We start from the raw sequence: 15,432 nt of genomic DNA on the forward strand, positions 1-15,432 counted from the left end.
AGTGCCTAAGGCCTTCACACACCCCACACATGCTGCTGTATATTCTGACTTCTCATACTCCACCAGGGTTGTTGAACGCGAGGACCTTTTCTACTGCAAGTGTACCGTACGGGCTTTTGTATTGTGGTACAAGCGTATCGGCTTTTGTATTTTGCTTTTTAGCTGTTGGGAGTAAAAAAAAACCTTACTGAATATGCGGATAAAATAATCCCCCTGTATGCCATGCGACAGTACTAACGAGAATATGGTGACACGGTATGCCCCAGCAAGAGCCCATACGTATGTTTGAATTCAAGACATAATACTGTATACGCAGTATTTATTATACAGTCCAGCAGTTGTCTCTTACAAGATAAGGAGATAAGTCAACGAGGAAACTTACTTTGATTTAGAAATGTGTACTTTGCAAAAAAACAGTACGCTTATGCTGATTGGGATACTGCTTATTAAAATCAAACGCGCAAAAAACAACTGACCTAATATCTTCATCTGTAAGATACATCAAATCCATACTACGTAAAGGGTAACAGGTCCTTCCATCTGGTGCTTTGCAATATAGTAACGCCGACACTTTACGTAGAATGAAATACGCTTATGAACCATTTCTGAGTTCTCTTTTAGCGTTCTCAAAACAAAAAACTATTGACTATTCCCCCAATTTATCATGCATTACATTTCACGCCCAAACATCTCAAAGGAACTTTGAAAGAGACTGTGTAGAGAAATCACCTGTTTTTAATTACAGTTCATTTGACATGAAATGTAAACATACTAATTTGGGGTAGCCTGACATCTGTCGGTTGGTGGCAGTGGCTGGTTAAACAAAACCCACTCCTGGATTACAGTCTGTCCTTGTACATTAGTCCTTGTAACTTTCCCTTTAAGGTTCTCCATCAACTAAATCAGTTTCCTTCTGTATTTGTTTCCTGTGCTCTATAATCCTTTTGCCCCCCCCCCTCCCCCTCAGTCAAAAGTTAACATATGTCAGATGTTCTTATACCTCGAAAGCCTTAAATGTTTTTGAATTAAAAGTGACAACCAAAGCAAGACTTGTCAAACAGCACACAGGGGGAGACACCAGAAGCACAACAGATACTCTTTTATTGTCTGTTCAAATTTTTGTTGCTAACAATTCAATAATTACAAAGATTTCAACTGGTGATTTTTTTAAGAGAAGAAAAAAAAGCAGTAGTGTTTTGAGGAGAAAAGTCCCATCTTCAGAGAGCTGAAACAGAAGTCCGGGGAAGAAGGGGTAAGAGGAACGAGAAAGATCACTGACACAAAATCAAGAGGATTTCCTTGGACTAAAACAATGTGCAAGTTTAATACAGTGTTTCTGAAAACCCCCTCTCTGTCACCGTTAGCCTGCAGAGTTAAAATCACTTCAGTAATTGAGCTGATGTGGTGCTGTAAAACAAACAAAAAAAACTAAAAAATGGCACTGAAGGCACACAAGAGTGATTAACTGGATATGCCACACATGCCTTTATGTCACGCTTCTGTACAATGAAACGTCTCACACTTGAGGAAGATAAACTATTCACACACCCCCTTGTGGTGGTACGGTGCTATGACCGCGCATCCCACTAAATGCTTCTCACTCTTTCATGATTGAACGGTTAAAAAATACGAGGGGTTTGTCCAGAGGGTTCTCTATATTGAGCAGGTCTTCACGCATACCTATTTTTTTTTTTAAATGTTGCACACGAAAAGCAGCAGCAGCAGCTTGTGAAGGACTCTTAAAAATCCTATGAGTAACGTGGTCCTTTTTTCACCGTTTTCAGATTTCCAACTTAAAAGTTAAAACGCATGTCAAGAAATTAAGTCTCAGTCTCTTGATTCTTTTTTTTTTTTTATCTTTTCATCTCTGGTGGTGATTGCGCATTGTTTCACCGACTACGCATTTTCTGGCAAAGATCTACGTTAAAAACATTGAATGTTACAAAGGCTGGTGGAAGATGTAGTGTAATTGCGGGAAAAGACGACCGCTGGTTTGGCTTTTAACCGCTTGCAGTCTGTTGAATGGCAGATCATCCCAGGGAACTAGTGTCAGAGATGATGTCGAGTGGTCCTGGAACAGCAGGTAAGGGGTTTACAACCAGCCCAGAGGGGCTAGAGAATGGGTGGGTGGGGGGTTCATGGTCCTTGAAGAAAGTCCACCCCTTTCGCTGTTCCATTCGTGTCCCCCAAAGTCGAAAAACATCTCCATCCAAATACTATACGCTTTAAAAACAACAACAAAAGTTATTTCCCTCTCGTCTTTTTTTCTTCTTTTTCTTTTTAGAAACACAAACTTATACCTATGATTAGGATAGTTCATCATTAATGTTTTTTTTTTGTTTTTTTTTCGTCGACAGTGATCCTGGATTTAAATTCAGCTCATTGCAGCTCTATGCATCGGTAACTTAAACTAAGTAATAACTCTTAAAAACTCATAGGAAAAAATGAATGGCCTGAAAATTAAGAAAAACAAAACAAGAACAAAACTACTGCGCTTCAAACACACTGGCTGTTTGTTTTTACCCTGTCAGCTAAAAAGGATCACGCGCCCCCCAGCGGGGGGCACCATTCTTCACTTGGCAGCTCCTCTAGTCCCAGCTCTGCGTCTGCACATGCTCAGTCAGGTCTCACCCGGTCTCTCTTTTTTTTCTCTCCTCTTTCTAACGCAAAAAGCCAAGCGCACAGGTTTGCAAGCATCCAGAGGGAGGAGGGAGAGAACGGTTGGGGCTTGGAACGCCACACTGTAGTCCATCAGGAGGTAAGATGGAGGGGGGGATTCTGGGAGGAGGGGGGGGGGGGGGGGTTCTTCCACCATGGACCAGAAGAGGTGTGAGTGAGTCAAGGGGGGGTGGGGGGCAGTTGTCATTACAGGAATGCTAGTAGTGCCATCCACCGAGTGACACGCTCCCTGAACAATGTGAGGAGGATGTCAAAAGGAACCAAACATGATTTTGAAACTCAAAATGGGGAAATAGGGGTGAAATGGGACACACACACACAAAATCTGTTCTTGGCACTTTGCAGTGATACGCGTTCTAGTCATAGAATGTAGGTGCGAGTGAGTGATTAAGCGCACGTATATGCACATGTGTATTTATGTGAGTGTGTGAGTGTACGTGTGAAGAGGGGTGGGGGGTGGGGGGGTTTGGGGGTGGGGGGGGGGGTCTCCTCAGCCGTCCAGGGTGTGCTCCAGCCCGTCCAGGGTCAGCTGGCTGCGGTGGGGGGAGTTGGGGCTGGGAGGGCTACTGGGGTTGGAGCTGTTGGAGGGGGTGGAGTGCTTAGTGGAGTCCGAGTCAGGCTGGAGGAGAGAGAGAGAGAGAGAGGGAGATAGAGATAGACGGAGAGAGAAGAGAGAGAACATCATTAATAATATGATTTTGTTTAGATTTGCTGTATATGTGCTCAAACAGGTATGACAATAAAATGCTTGAGTTGAATTGGAAACAGGGAGAGTTTTAAAAAAGGAGACGGAGAGATAGATGATGGAGAGCAGAGTTGAGGGATAAAGAGCAAAAAGAGGGAAAAGAGGGAAAGGAGAAAAAAAAGAGTAGGAGAGACCTGAAAACACACTTTTAATTTGATTCCCTCGGGTGAGACTACGGTCTAGTCAAACGGCTCATTCAGAGAGCTGATTCTGCCCTTACTGTCACTGCGCCCCAAACCCCTCGACTAGGAAGTGTCTTATCTAGGACACACCTCTTCCTGGATAGAACGCCTGTCGCCATCAGTATCAAGGCGAGAACACACAGGGGTGGATGGGTTGTAGGAGTTGAGTGTAGGTGTGTGAGTGATTCAATGTGTGTGACTAAGTGTGTGTGTGTGTGTGTGTGTAACTAAGTGTGTGTGTGTGTCTTTTTTTTTTTTTTACCTCTCTTTCAAAGTCCTGGTCTGGGTCAGAGATGTTCCGTGATGACCCTGCTCCTCCAAAATCTGCACCTCCTCAACAAAGAACACAAGGCTAGCATTAGCATTAACATTAGCACCGTGTACACAGCATGTGGTTGAGTGGGAGAATATTTGGGCTTAAATAAACACTCAATGTTGGCTGTACCCATATGGTGAGTGGATGTGTTTTTGTATGTGGGGGAGACAGAAATAATGTGTTTAAATGACGACAGCGTGTATGTGTGTGTGTGTGGTACACAAGCATTTGTGTGTGTGTGTGTGTGTGGTACACAAGCATTTGTGTGTGTGTGTGTATGTGGTACACAAGGATTTGTGTGTGTGTGTGTGTGCACACTAGTGACTGCTCACCGGAGGCTGTGCGGGTGATGTGGGTCTTGCTTCTCTGTTGCCGGGAGATACTGGAAAGGGGGCGGGGCTTGTCCTTGGCAGAGTCATCCTGAGAAGAATGGACACTCTGTGTGGCCAGCAGCCATGGAGAGAGAGAGAGAGAGAGAGAGAGAGAGAGAGAGACACACACACACATACGACAGTGAGACACACTCTGTATGGTCAGCAGTCATGGAGAGAGAGAAAGACACACACACACACACTCACAAGACAGTGTGACACATTCTGTATGGCCAGCAGTCATGGAGAGAGAAAGACACACAGCACAGTGACACAGCCACAGGTATAAACACACATCATATGGGTGGACAGATACAAGAGTAGACATTGTCATACATCCATATCGACAAACACACACGGTCAAACACACACACACACACACTGCTCACTCATACATAGAGAGATACAAAAACTTAACTGCACAGCACATACATACATATTTAGGCTCAAACAATTTAAACATTTGCGGGGTATGTTTTCCAAAATTCAATGGGGGAGAATATGGATAGAGAACTGTCATGTGACTTTTGGTGGCAGAGAACTGTCATGTGACTGTGGAGTGAGCAACATGCTCCTAGTGTAGGAGCCCACTGGCTGTCTGTCTGCCTGTCTGTCTGCCTGTCTGTCTGCCTGTTTGTTTGTTTGTTTGTCTCAGAATGCTTCTCTCCATTGAACCCTGAGGTAAGCCAGTAAAAGCAGAACACTTGGTTTTCATGACAAATATGTTGATGTCACACAAAGCACAACCACACTTCAGCCAATAAAAATATATATATATAAAAAACAAAACAAAAACAGACTTATAAAAAATTAAAGGATAGAATTTCAAAACCTTAAAATCTCACTGCACTCGAGCAAATGGAAAAGAAACGGCACAAAACCCAAACTTGGAAAAGGTCGGGAGGAGGGAAGGGGAAGAAGAAGCAAAAGAAGTAGGCCAGCACGCTATAAAAGTCCGTACGTGTTGCGAACATCACTGGAGACACCTCGTCACGTTTACGGACAGGCAACAAGAGGAACGACTGCTAGCAAAAGTGAGTGGGACTGGTCGTGAATCGGCAGTAAACCGTAGACAGTTCGGCCTCAAGGTTCACTAAAGTGTTCCAGCTAAATAACTAATCATCGACTTGTATTCCCCATTAATTAGCTACCGCCTCTGACTTTCTCTTGCTAGCAATCGTAAAAAAACTGCTGCCTGTTTCCAAAAAGCATAAAGCCGTCTCCGGGTTCTGTTGACATTCTGAAATGTGTGACGTACAGACTTCCATAGCGTGTTGGCACCGTGGGCGAAGATGAAGCGATAGAAAGGATGCAGAGGAGTGGGGGGGGGTAGGGGGGGAGAGGGTGGGGGGGGGGAGGGCTGGGGAGAGAGCGTCAGGCCTACCCTTCCCAGGGAGGAGGTGGAGGGAGAGGAGGAGGAGGAGGACAGCTGAGGCAGGCTCTGCTGCGACTGCGAGGACGGCTCTTTCTGCAGGTAGAGGCCGGCAGAGACGGAGCTCATGTGATAGACGTGCTCAAAGTTGCTCGGAGGAGAGATCAGGGCGTGGTGGCGGGAGGATGAGGGGGAGGGGGTGGTAGTCTCACTCTGCTGCCCGGCCAGAGAAGGAAAAGAGAGAGAGAGAAAGAGAGAGAGAGAGAGATAGAGAGAGAAAGAGAGAGAGCAAAGGACACAGACAGGAACAAAAGAGGGGGATAAGGTGAAAGAAGGTGTGAGGGAAGGGTAAAGGGTCATTCTCGAAAAAAGGGGGGCAAGAAGGGTAGAGCAGTTGGAAAGGAAGAGTGGGTGACATTAAGACGGTAGGATAGCAGTGCTGTTGTGTGATATGGTGTTATTGAGGGGGGGGGGGGGGGGGGGGAGAGGGGGTAGGATGCTAAAGGGAACCATTGAGTCAGAGAAAGCTTGGTGCCGCCATTTTGGCTCCAGTGGTGGCTTGTCATGACATGAATAAAAACAGCTATCACGACTCAGCTTTGTCAACTTAGTTTAGCGGAGCAATTTTAGCTTCTGCAAATTGTCAGTTTGTCACACAGTTATTTTTAAAAAACCTGCAATGAGATGGGTTATCTGGGAACAGCCATTCTGGACCCTGAATCAATTAGGTTTGTCGTGGGCAGCCATTTTGGCTCCTGCAAGGTCAGTTAGGTTATGGGTGTCAGCCATTTTGGCTCCAGCGGCGGGCATTACCAGAGGGAGATCCATGAGGACCTGCATGCCGTCTCCTGGACCCATGTGGGCCACGTGGTTGAAGTTGATTGGGTTGGAGATCATCTTGGAGCGCAGCTCAGGGTCCCGCAGCATCTCTCTGTGGAAGCAGCACGCACGGTAACCACGGTGAGCAACGTGCGGTGAACAGCAGGGTTGGGGGCTCACAAATCTTCATTCACTCAAAGCAACACATTTAATATGTAACTGGTGCTGTAACGACTGCATTAAATATATCATGTATGTGTTCTTATTTGAGTGCTGGCCATACTCAATTGTAAATGGCCCATGTTTTTCCAATTTCTCCACTTTCAATCCACTTACAGTGAGTTTATTCAAACGGCTGGCACAGGTTGACTACATTGTGACACTTTTCCGGAATGTCGGCATTGTGATGCTATTCTCTCCTACATGTGTGAGTGTAGTTGAACTGTGACATCACCTCCTCTGCTGAAGTCTCTCCTCCTCCGGCACTTTGAAGAGGAACTTCCTCTTGCTGCGTGTCCTCACCATCAGCTTCTTACTGTTGTCAGACGTCTCTGGGATGGCCAGGTCACCTTCTGCAGAGGGAGGGAGGGAGGGATGGATGGATGGAGAGAGGGAGGGAGGGATGGAGGGATGGAGGGAGGGAGGGAGGGAGGGATGGATGGATGGAGAGAGGGAGGGAGAGAGGGAGGGATGGATGGAAAGAGGGAGGGATGGAGGGATGGAGGGAGGGAGACATGACAAGGAGGCAGACAACCAGACAAAATGTAAAACAGGAATGGTGGTAGTTTGTGACAGTTTGTGCGTATTTATCCGAATATGTTGAGGTGTAAAACTACGAGTGGGTGTATTTTGAGTTGTTCACTAATGGGTTTAATAGTGAACGTCTTGAGGGGTTGTTTGTTTGAATATGAGTGAGTGTACTGAAGGAGTTGTGTGTCAGTAAGCTAGTCCATGAGCAACAGTGAGTGTATGGAGGGTGTTATCAGTTACCTGAGGAGTTGTTGCTGAAGTAGATGAGGCGAGGCTGCTCCGAGCCCAGCAGGTTCAGACTTCCCTCAATGTTCAGAGGTCTTATCTGAAGAGAAAGAGACACCATGAGCAGTTGTGAAGGGAGGTAGAAGAAAGGATAGAGGGGGGAAAAAAAGAAAGAAGAGAAAAAACAACCGTCTGAGAATGAGCGATGAAAGGAGGAGACAGACAAAGGGGAGGGATGGAGAGGAAGAAGGAAGTGCGCCTCGAGGAGATAACGGAAGGAGAGACGGATATGGATTCAATGGAACGGAAAAAGAGAGAGAGCTGGAGGAAACAGGGACAAAGACCCGATTTGAAAAAGAGACGCGTCAAGAAAAGAAGATAAAGGGGTGAAAGAGAAAGAGAGGCAAAATGAGAGATCAGGGGAGAAGAAAAAAGAGAAAAGGAGATGATAGAGAGAGGAGGAGGAGGGGAGAAAGAGAGAGCTTGAGCAGATCGTCTTACAAGTAAAAGAGCCTGAGACAGATTGAGAAGAAAAAGAAGAGGAGATTGAAAGAGGAGAGAGACCAGAGATTGTGAGGAAGAGAGTGAGAAAGCCGTAGATGTAAAGGTTGAGGAGATGTACACTGGAAAAGAGGAGGAGGAGGGAGAGAAAGAGGAGGAGGAGGGAGAGAAAGAGGAGGAGGAGGGAGAGAAAGAGGAGAAAAACACATGAGGAAGACATGGAAAACACACAAGTTGATGCGAGCTCGACTTGGCGGAGATATGATTATTTGGTGGGCAACAATAACACACAAACAGGTCACACACACACACACACACACACACACACACACACACACTTACCCTCCTCAGTGAAATGGTCTGGACCCACTCTGTTGTGTGGACATCAAACACGTCGACACCGTACTCACTGTAGACCGTCAGGTAGGAGGCGTTGGAGCCTGAGGGGAGACAGGAGAGAACACACACCTGGTGAGGAACGGACTGAGGAGTGACGGCAAGCATCACCTGTGAATCACCTGTGTCATATATGACACTAATGAGGTAGAGGCCTACTTTGTCACTGTGGTCCTAATCGTTATTTTTGAGTTGATTCAATGAAGGGGGAGCATACTGGAATTTCTGGGTCATGTTAACGTTGAGGAGGAGGGGGGGGGGGGACCTTGAGTTGGTGTACTCTCACAAGCTAATTTCTCACCATTCTGAACCTGAGCAACCCTTCATAAACACACAGACAACACCTCACAGACACAACACCTCAGATGCAACATCTCAGACACAACACTATCAGAGATACATCATCACCACAGACACATCATCACCACAGACACAACATCACCACGTACTGCAGGCGAGCGGTGTGGCCGGCCACATGAGCTCCTGGGCCCGGGACCTGCGGCCCTGGGGGTCCACGTAGATGCCCAGCTGGCTGAAGCAGAGCAGCAGCTCGGTGGTCCCCACCTCCAGGGCGTGGAGGGCGTCCAGGGACTGCTGGGCCAGGAAGGCCAGAGAGGGGTCCCCGGGGCTCACCAGGCTGACAGGGGACGACTCCCCCTGCAGGGCCAGCAGGGCGAAGCCCGAAGGGTAGCCCACGCACAGCCGTTCCCGCACCATGCCCAGCCACTGGGCCACACCTGGCGCCTGCACCTCCCACAGCTTGCGGTGGTGGGGCTTGGTCCGGGTGATCTCGTAGCACAGCACCTGGGCACCGGGAGAGAGAGGGGGGAGAAGAACACAGGTGAGATCTTTACATGTTATGAAGACGATAAACTCCAGTGAAAAACGCAAGAAAATGATTTCCACAGCATCATATAGATTATTATTTTTTTTTTTTAAATGTTTAAACCTAAACTGTACATTGAGAAGGTCAGCCTCTACAGAGCCTGCACCACTTGATCCATCTGACTGGGTTCTGCATGTTGTAACAACCCGTAGGTACCCTCCTCCATAAAGACAAAGCCTACATAGGGTCCCGTACCAACTGTCAACTCATTCACTCAAAGCTGCTGTTATAGAAATTCCTTGTCAGTCCTTTGCTGTAAGAGTGTGCTTGCTTGTCTGGTCAAGAACTTGCTTGCTTGTCTGGTCAAGAACTTGCTTGCTTGTACGGTCAAGAACATGCTTGCTTGTCTGGTCAAGAACATGCTTGCTTGTCTGGTCAAGAACATGCTTGCTTGTCTGGTCAAGAACATGCTTGCTTGTCTGGTCAAGAACATGCTTGTTTGTCTGGTCAAGAACATGCTTGCTTGTATGGTCAAGAACATGCTTGCTTGTCTGGTCAAGAACATGCTTGCTTGTATGGTCAAGAACATGCTTGCTTGTCTGGTCAAGAACATGCTTGCTTGTCTGGTCAAGAACATGCTTGTTTGTCTGGTCAAGAACATGCTTGCTTGTATGGTCAAGAACATGCTTGCTCGTCTGGTCAAACTGGCCAAATGATGAGAACAGATCGTGGTATGGACTGAGCCACCCAGCTGACCTGGCGCTTGACGGCGGCCAGCAGGCAGGCGGGGCCCCCGGGCCGCAGGGTGCCGGTGCACAGGGCCTGGCAGCCCTTGGTCTCGGTCAGCTTGACGTCGAAGGCAGCTTCCGCGCCCTCCAGCGCACCCCAGGGGTGCAGGTGAACGTGGCGGTTGCGACCGCAAAGCAGGGCCACCATCTTTTCTTTGGGGATCAGCTCGATCTGGTGCACCTTCTTGCAGTCGGCCGCCCGCACGATCACTAGGAGACAGAGGAGACAAGGCATCACTAGGAGAGACAGAGGAGACAAGGCATCACTAGGAGAGACAGAGGAGACAAGGCATCACTAGGAGACAGAGGAGACAAGGCATCACTAGGAGACAGAGGAGACAAGGCATCACTAGGAGACAGAGGAGACAAGGCATCACTAGGAGACAGAGGAGACAAGGCATCACTAGGAGAGACAGAGGAGACCAGGCATCACTAGGAGAGACAGAGGAGACCAGGCATCACTAGGGGAGACAGAGGAGACAAGGCATCACTAGGAGACAGAGGAGACAAGGCATCACTAGGAGAGACAGAGGAGACAAGGCAGGATTAGAGGTGATGGAATACATGAGATGTGTCAGATGCAAATTCCAGGTCGCAATGCCAAATATTTGGGCGCAAATGCAACCATTTTGGTCACCATTTTGAGCCATGGACAAAGGGAATTCCATACAGTTGTAGGGACAGATACAAACACACACACGCACACGCACACGCTCAGACCCTCTCTCCAAACGTAAAGCCTGGCATTTAGTCAATGTGTCTAAGAGAGAGCTAATATCAACTGTCTCTTACCATCTCTGGTGACTTCCACCACAAACAGACCCTCCTCTGTTCCCAGGGCGATACGTTCTCTATCTGTCAGGGGGAGAGAAAGATGAGTCCGTCAGAAGCTGTGACAGACCAATACACACACACACACACACACACACACACACACACACACACAAATAAAACAATTCTGATAAACCCACAATGGCTTTTGAATGTGCGCTCTTGAAGGCGGTTAAGCTCATAACACATACAAAAAGAGTCCAACTCACCCACGATGGCTGCGGACAGTGTGGTCTTGATGGCGGGCAGGGAGGAGTCATAGGCCTCGTGCAGGGCGTGCACCACGCGGTTTCTCAGACGGTTCTTGGCCAGGATGCTCTGCAGACCCTCCAGGATGCCCACCCACTTCCTCTTCTCCGCCTCGCTCTCCGCCAGCACCAGCAGGGAGACAGAGCGGGCCGAGCTCACCTGAGAGAGAGAGGAGGGGGTGGGGTGGGGGGGGTTAAAACTAGAAGCCCCGGGCCCTCATTACGAACCAAAGTACCCAGATTGACGTCTGGAGACCTCCATTTGTTGACGTTAGTGTAACAGTGTAAATCACTGAATTACGGTTAGGGCATGGACTCATCAGAATATCACATTTTGTATTTTAAAGAGCTTACATATTGAACATAACATCTTGACAGACATCATTGGTGTGATGAAAAAACCCAGATGTGGAGGACCAATATGTGTAGGCTCCTTACAGGAGAGCAAAATGATGGCTTGAGTAAAACAAATATAATGAGCCCATGTTTCGAAATACGGGTGTGATGAAGAGGACGTGTCTGTTCTTTGCTGGTAACTCACATGGCAGGTGTACAACCTGCGGCCAGTAATTTTCTCAAAGACACAAAATTCCAAGTTTAGGCTAACTGTGCACATTATAGAGGGCTCTGTATATAAGGGGAGCCTACCCTGAATATGCAGGGGACGTCTTTACGTGTGGCGTGGATCACGTCTGAGGCCAGGACGGAGCTGACGGAGAACTCCTCATCTCTGAAACACAGAAATGTGAAACATGAGAAAACTCAGCATGCTGAAGAAGTGATTTAAATGTGTGAACAATATGATAGAAATAACCAGGTCCAGTAGGCGGGTGGGTGGAGGTGGAGGTGGAGTGTGAGTACCTGAGGTCCAGGACCTGACTGGCCACCACACCAGGCTGGGTGGACTTGCCCTCGGGAACCTCGTACAGAAAGAGCTTACAGTCACACACCACGGCATACGCACGCTGCCAACCCTTCTTCACGCCGGTGGGCTTGGGGATCTGAGGGGAGAGGAGGTCAGCAGCACACACACACATTTTTATCTTGTACGATTGTATTGGACAGTGACAGTGAAATGAGACAGGAAAGGTATGAGAGGGTCAGAAAGGCAACGGGCCGGATTGGAACCCATGCCAACACCGGTGTGTGTGTGTGCACTTAAGGCCGGTTGACATAACCGCGTCATAACGTGGCTCTCACCCTGACGAAGCCCTTGTAAGCGGTGCCGATGCCCCTCTGGACGTCGATGCCCAAGGGCCTCTTGGCCTGCTCAGGGGGGATGGGACACACCAGGGGTGCGTTGTCCTTACAGGAGACATGGCAGATGAAGGAGCACACTGGAGACAGACACGGAGGGAAACATCAGATGAGAGGATACAAATGAGCCGACATAACCGTACCCAAATGGCGCTGAATCGTTAAGGTAGCTTCATGACTGTCGTAATAGAAATGAAAGATATGAAGACATGAAGATATGAAGACTATGAGACTCGCTTCAATAATACACATTGACCATAACACCCTTTTATCATTAAAAACCTCAACCAGATGTATTGAAAGTCTTGGCTGCCATAAACAAGATGAGCATGTGTGTGTGTGTGTGTGTATCATCAAAAGACGACTGTTTTAAAAAAAAAAAATCAAATCCAACTATTTCAATAGAACATTTCACACACAGATGGAATCCGGGAGGTTGACACTGACCTTCGCAGGCATAGCCCTGGCGGATAAGACCCACCATCAGGGAGGTGCAGTGGGTGCACTGGGTGGGGCTGGAAAATGTCTTGATGCTCAGCTGGTGAGCTTTTGGCTGTGGACACACACGTTACAGGTAAGATATAGACTAAATATATGTACAACCAGTGTGCATGTTCAGTGTGTGTGTGTGTTGGGTGTGTGTGTGTATGTGTACATTGCAGGGTGATACCTTTGGTGTGGTCAGCAGCGATGTCGGGTACACAGGGGAGGGAGTAGCGGGGGCAGCAGCAGGGGTCTTGACTGGCTCCTGCGGAGGAGGGAGCCAAAGTACAGAGGTCAGCCATAGAGAGCGTCATTGTGAGAGGTCAGAGCAGACCACTATGTGCACAATGTGGAACACTGTTCCTTGGGGCCAAGATGTAGGGGTCTAGCTCCCTAAAGCATCACACAAACTCAATTATTTCAGTTAGTCACTTTTGCTAAATGATCCTTCAGTACTGTATCTATGCTCGTTTGTTTCGAATTCTCCTTTAACTTTAGAAATGCATTCACAACTCAAAATGTATTGATGCTAAGGGAGATCTGTGTACACATTTGAGTTAGGTGCATCTAATGCATGACGTCATTGGAATGTATGTATGTATGTATGACGTCATTGGAATGTATGTATGTATGTATATATGACGTCATTGGAAGGGGAAGGTCCCTCATTGTGTTATGTTGATACACTAACAAGTGTACAGTAAACATGTTGTCACCCACCAATGACGTCGCTTCGGGTGTAATGCTTATTTTATTCATTATCAGTTTTGCTTCTTACAGCTTTTTTTGGATTTATTTGAAGGCAGTCCACAGATTTGAGGTTGGCTGAAAAGTTACCGGAGCTTGTAGTGCTTATTTGATTCATTCATTATTATAGTATTATTTGAAAATTGGGAGAAAGGACATTTAGGAGGGCCATATAATGGGAGGGGGACAGACAGGGGTGTGTGTGACGGGGGCGGAAGTGTGTGTGACAGCCACTCACATCCTGCTCGGAGGCCATGGAGGGTGAGGAGGACGGGACGTCCGACTTCTGGAACGTAGTGTCCGGCTCGCTGATGGAGCTGGTCTGAAAGAGAGAGGGGACACAGGAGGGGTGAGTGGGTGTGTGGCTGGAGAGAAGCTAGGTTGACACATACAGTGGGGGAAATATAAGTATTCAACACAGCAACAATTTTTTAATTCAACATATTTCCATTGCAGCTATTCACATGAAATTTAGACCAGACATTGGCATTAACTCAATAAACCTACACAGCTAAAGAAATTGTAACACGCCAATCCATAAAAAAAGAAAAATTATGTGCGATAACTAACTGAAATGTATTTAATACTTGGTGGAGAAGCCTTTGTTTACAATGACAGCTTCAAGACGCTTCCTGTGTCATCCTCATCATCCGTGGCGGTGGAGTGCATTGCCTATTGTTTTCTTTGTGACAGCTGTACCCGCTGCTTCCAGGTCTTCCTGGACCTCTGCTCAAGTGCTCCTTGGCTCTTGGCTACTCTTCTGACTAACTTTCTGACTGCCCGGTCAGAAATCTTGCGAGGAGCTCCTGTGTGTGGCCGGTTGCTGGTCGAGTGATGTTTCTTCCACTTGCGGCTAATGGCCCCAATGGTGCTCATAGGAACATTTAGGAGGTGAGAAATCTGTTGGTAACCAGTGCCCTTACTATGCTGCTCAACAACCTTGTTGTGAAGGTCTTGGGAGAGCTCTTTGCCTCTGCTCTTTGCCTCTACCCATGATGAGATGTTTCTTGCAGGAAAGCTTCGTGACAAATAATTTGTTTACCTGCATTCAAAAGGTGGGAAACCCTTTTAAGTACTTACCCACCAACATGCACTAACCCAGCTGATTCTAATTAGCACAGGTAGGAGAACTCATTCGTGGCATAAGCTGGTTTAGTGCTTTTTCTTACTGTGTTCAATACTTTTTTCCTGTGTCATTCCCCTTTATTGCACATAGCATTTTATGGATCGTAATGTTACAATTTCTTTAGCTGTGTAGTTCTATTGAGTTAATACCAACGTCTGGTCTAAATGTCATGTGAATAGCTGCAATGGAAATATGTTGAATTAAAAAATTGAATTGAGTTGAATACTTATTTCCCCCACTGTATACACCAGGGTCACTAGCACCGACACAGTTACACCACTAGGTGGCACAAATGATCACTGGGTGTTGTCACTGGTCTAACCAGTAGGTGGTATTACGTACCCATCTCAACACAAGAGGACCACCGTCTACAACTAGGCTGTTCAGGTTGAGGTCTGGGGACGCAGCGCTGCCGGTTTTCATTTCTCCTTGATAATTAATTAATTGTTCATATGACATCATTGAATGGCCAGAGGGTTCACTCACCTGGTTGTCAAGGTATTAATCAGTCTCTAATTGGACAGAAATAATGAAAAGCAGCACTGCTGAGTCTCCAGGTCCCGAATAGAACCGCCCTCAATAATAACAGTGTTTCACCACCAGGAAGACATACTCAGGGCATGTTCATGAGCTTGTGAGGGCAACATATTATTATTGAATAAATAAATTAAACTAATATTACACCCAAATATTGCACCCTTTAATGTGTATTGTACTGACACACTCAACATGGTGTATAACCTTACCTAATATTGGATACAAATATTCAA

General features: G+C 47.0%; 1 protein-coding gene across 4 annotated transcripts in view; it reads right to left on the minus strand.

Moving 5' to 3' along the window:
• Positions 1–1,084: 1,084 nt before the first annotated feature.
• cdc42bpb (CDC42 binding protein kinase beta (DMPK-like)) overlaps positions 1,085–15,432 on the minus strand; it is a 61,848-nt gene continuing 47,500 nt past the window's right edge. The window contains exons 21-38 of one of the 4 annotated variants that reach the window (XM_083689047.1): positions 13,775–13,858; positions 12,977–13,054; positions 12,754–12,859; positions 12,250–12,386; positions 11,911–12,050; positions 11,698–11,779; positions 11,011–11,209; positions 10,763–10,825; positions 9,939–10,180; positions 8,806–9,160; positions 8,303–8,400; positions 7,475–7,559; positions 6,939–7,056; positions 6,479–6,596; positions 5,678–5,878; positions 4,255–4,360; positions 3,869–3,939; positions 1,085–3,298 (exon numbers count right to left, since the gene is read on the minus strand). In XM_083689047.1, the coding sequence (XP_083545173.1) occupies positions 3,170–3,298; positions 3,869–3,939; positions 4,255–4,360; positions 5,678–5,878; positions 6,479–6,596; positions 6,939–7,056; positions 7,475–7,559; positions 8,303–8,400; positions 8,806–9,160; positions 9,939–10,180; positions 10,763–10,825; positions 11,011–11,209; positions 11,698–11,779; positions 11,911–12,050; positions 12,250–12,386; positions 12,754–12,859; positions 12,977–13,054; positions 13,775–13,858 (2,412 nt within the window). In that variant the 3' untranslated portion in view covers positions 1,085–3,169. The remainder of the gene's footprint in view (positions 3,299–3,868; positions 3,940–4,254; positions 4,361–5,677; positions 5,879–6,478; positions 6,597–6,938; positions 7,057–7,474; positions 7,560–8,302; positions 8,401–8,805; positions 9,161–9,938; positions 10,181–10,762; positions 10,826–11,010; positions 11,210–11,697; positions 11,780–11,910; positions 12,051–12,249; positions 12,387–12,753; positions 12,860–12,976; positions 13,055–13,774; positions 13,859–15,432) is intronic. The other 3 variants (XM_083689046.1, XM_083689045.1, XM_083689044.1) reach the window with 3 other exon arrangements.

This window comes from Argentina silus, assembly GCF_951799395.1.
Source record: "Argentina silus genome assembly, chromosome: 17".
NCBI classification, from domain to species: domain Eukaryota; kingdom Metazoa; phylum Chordata; class Actinopteri; order Argentiniformes; family Argentinidae; genus Argentina; species Argentina silus.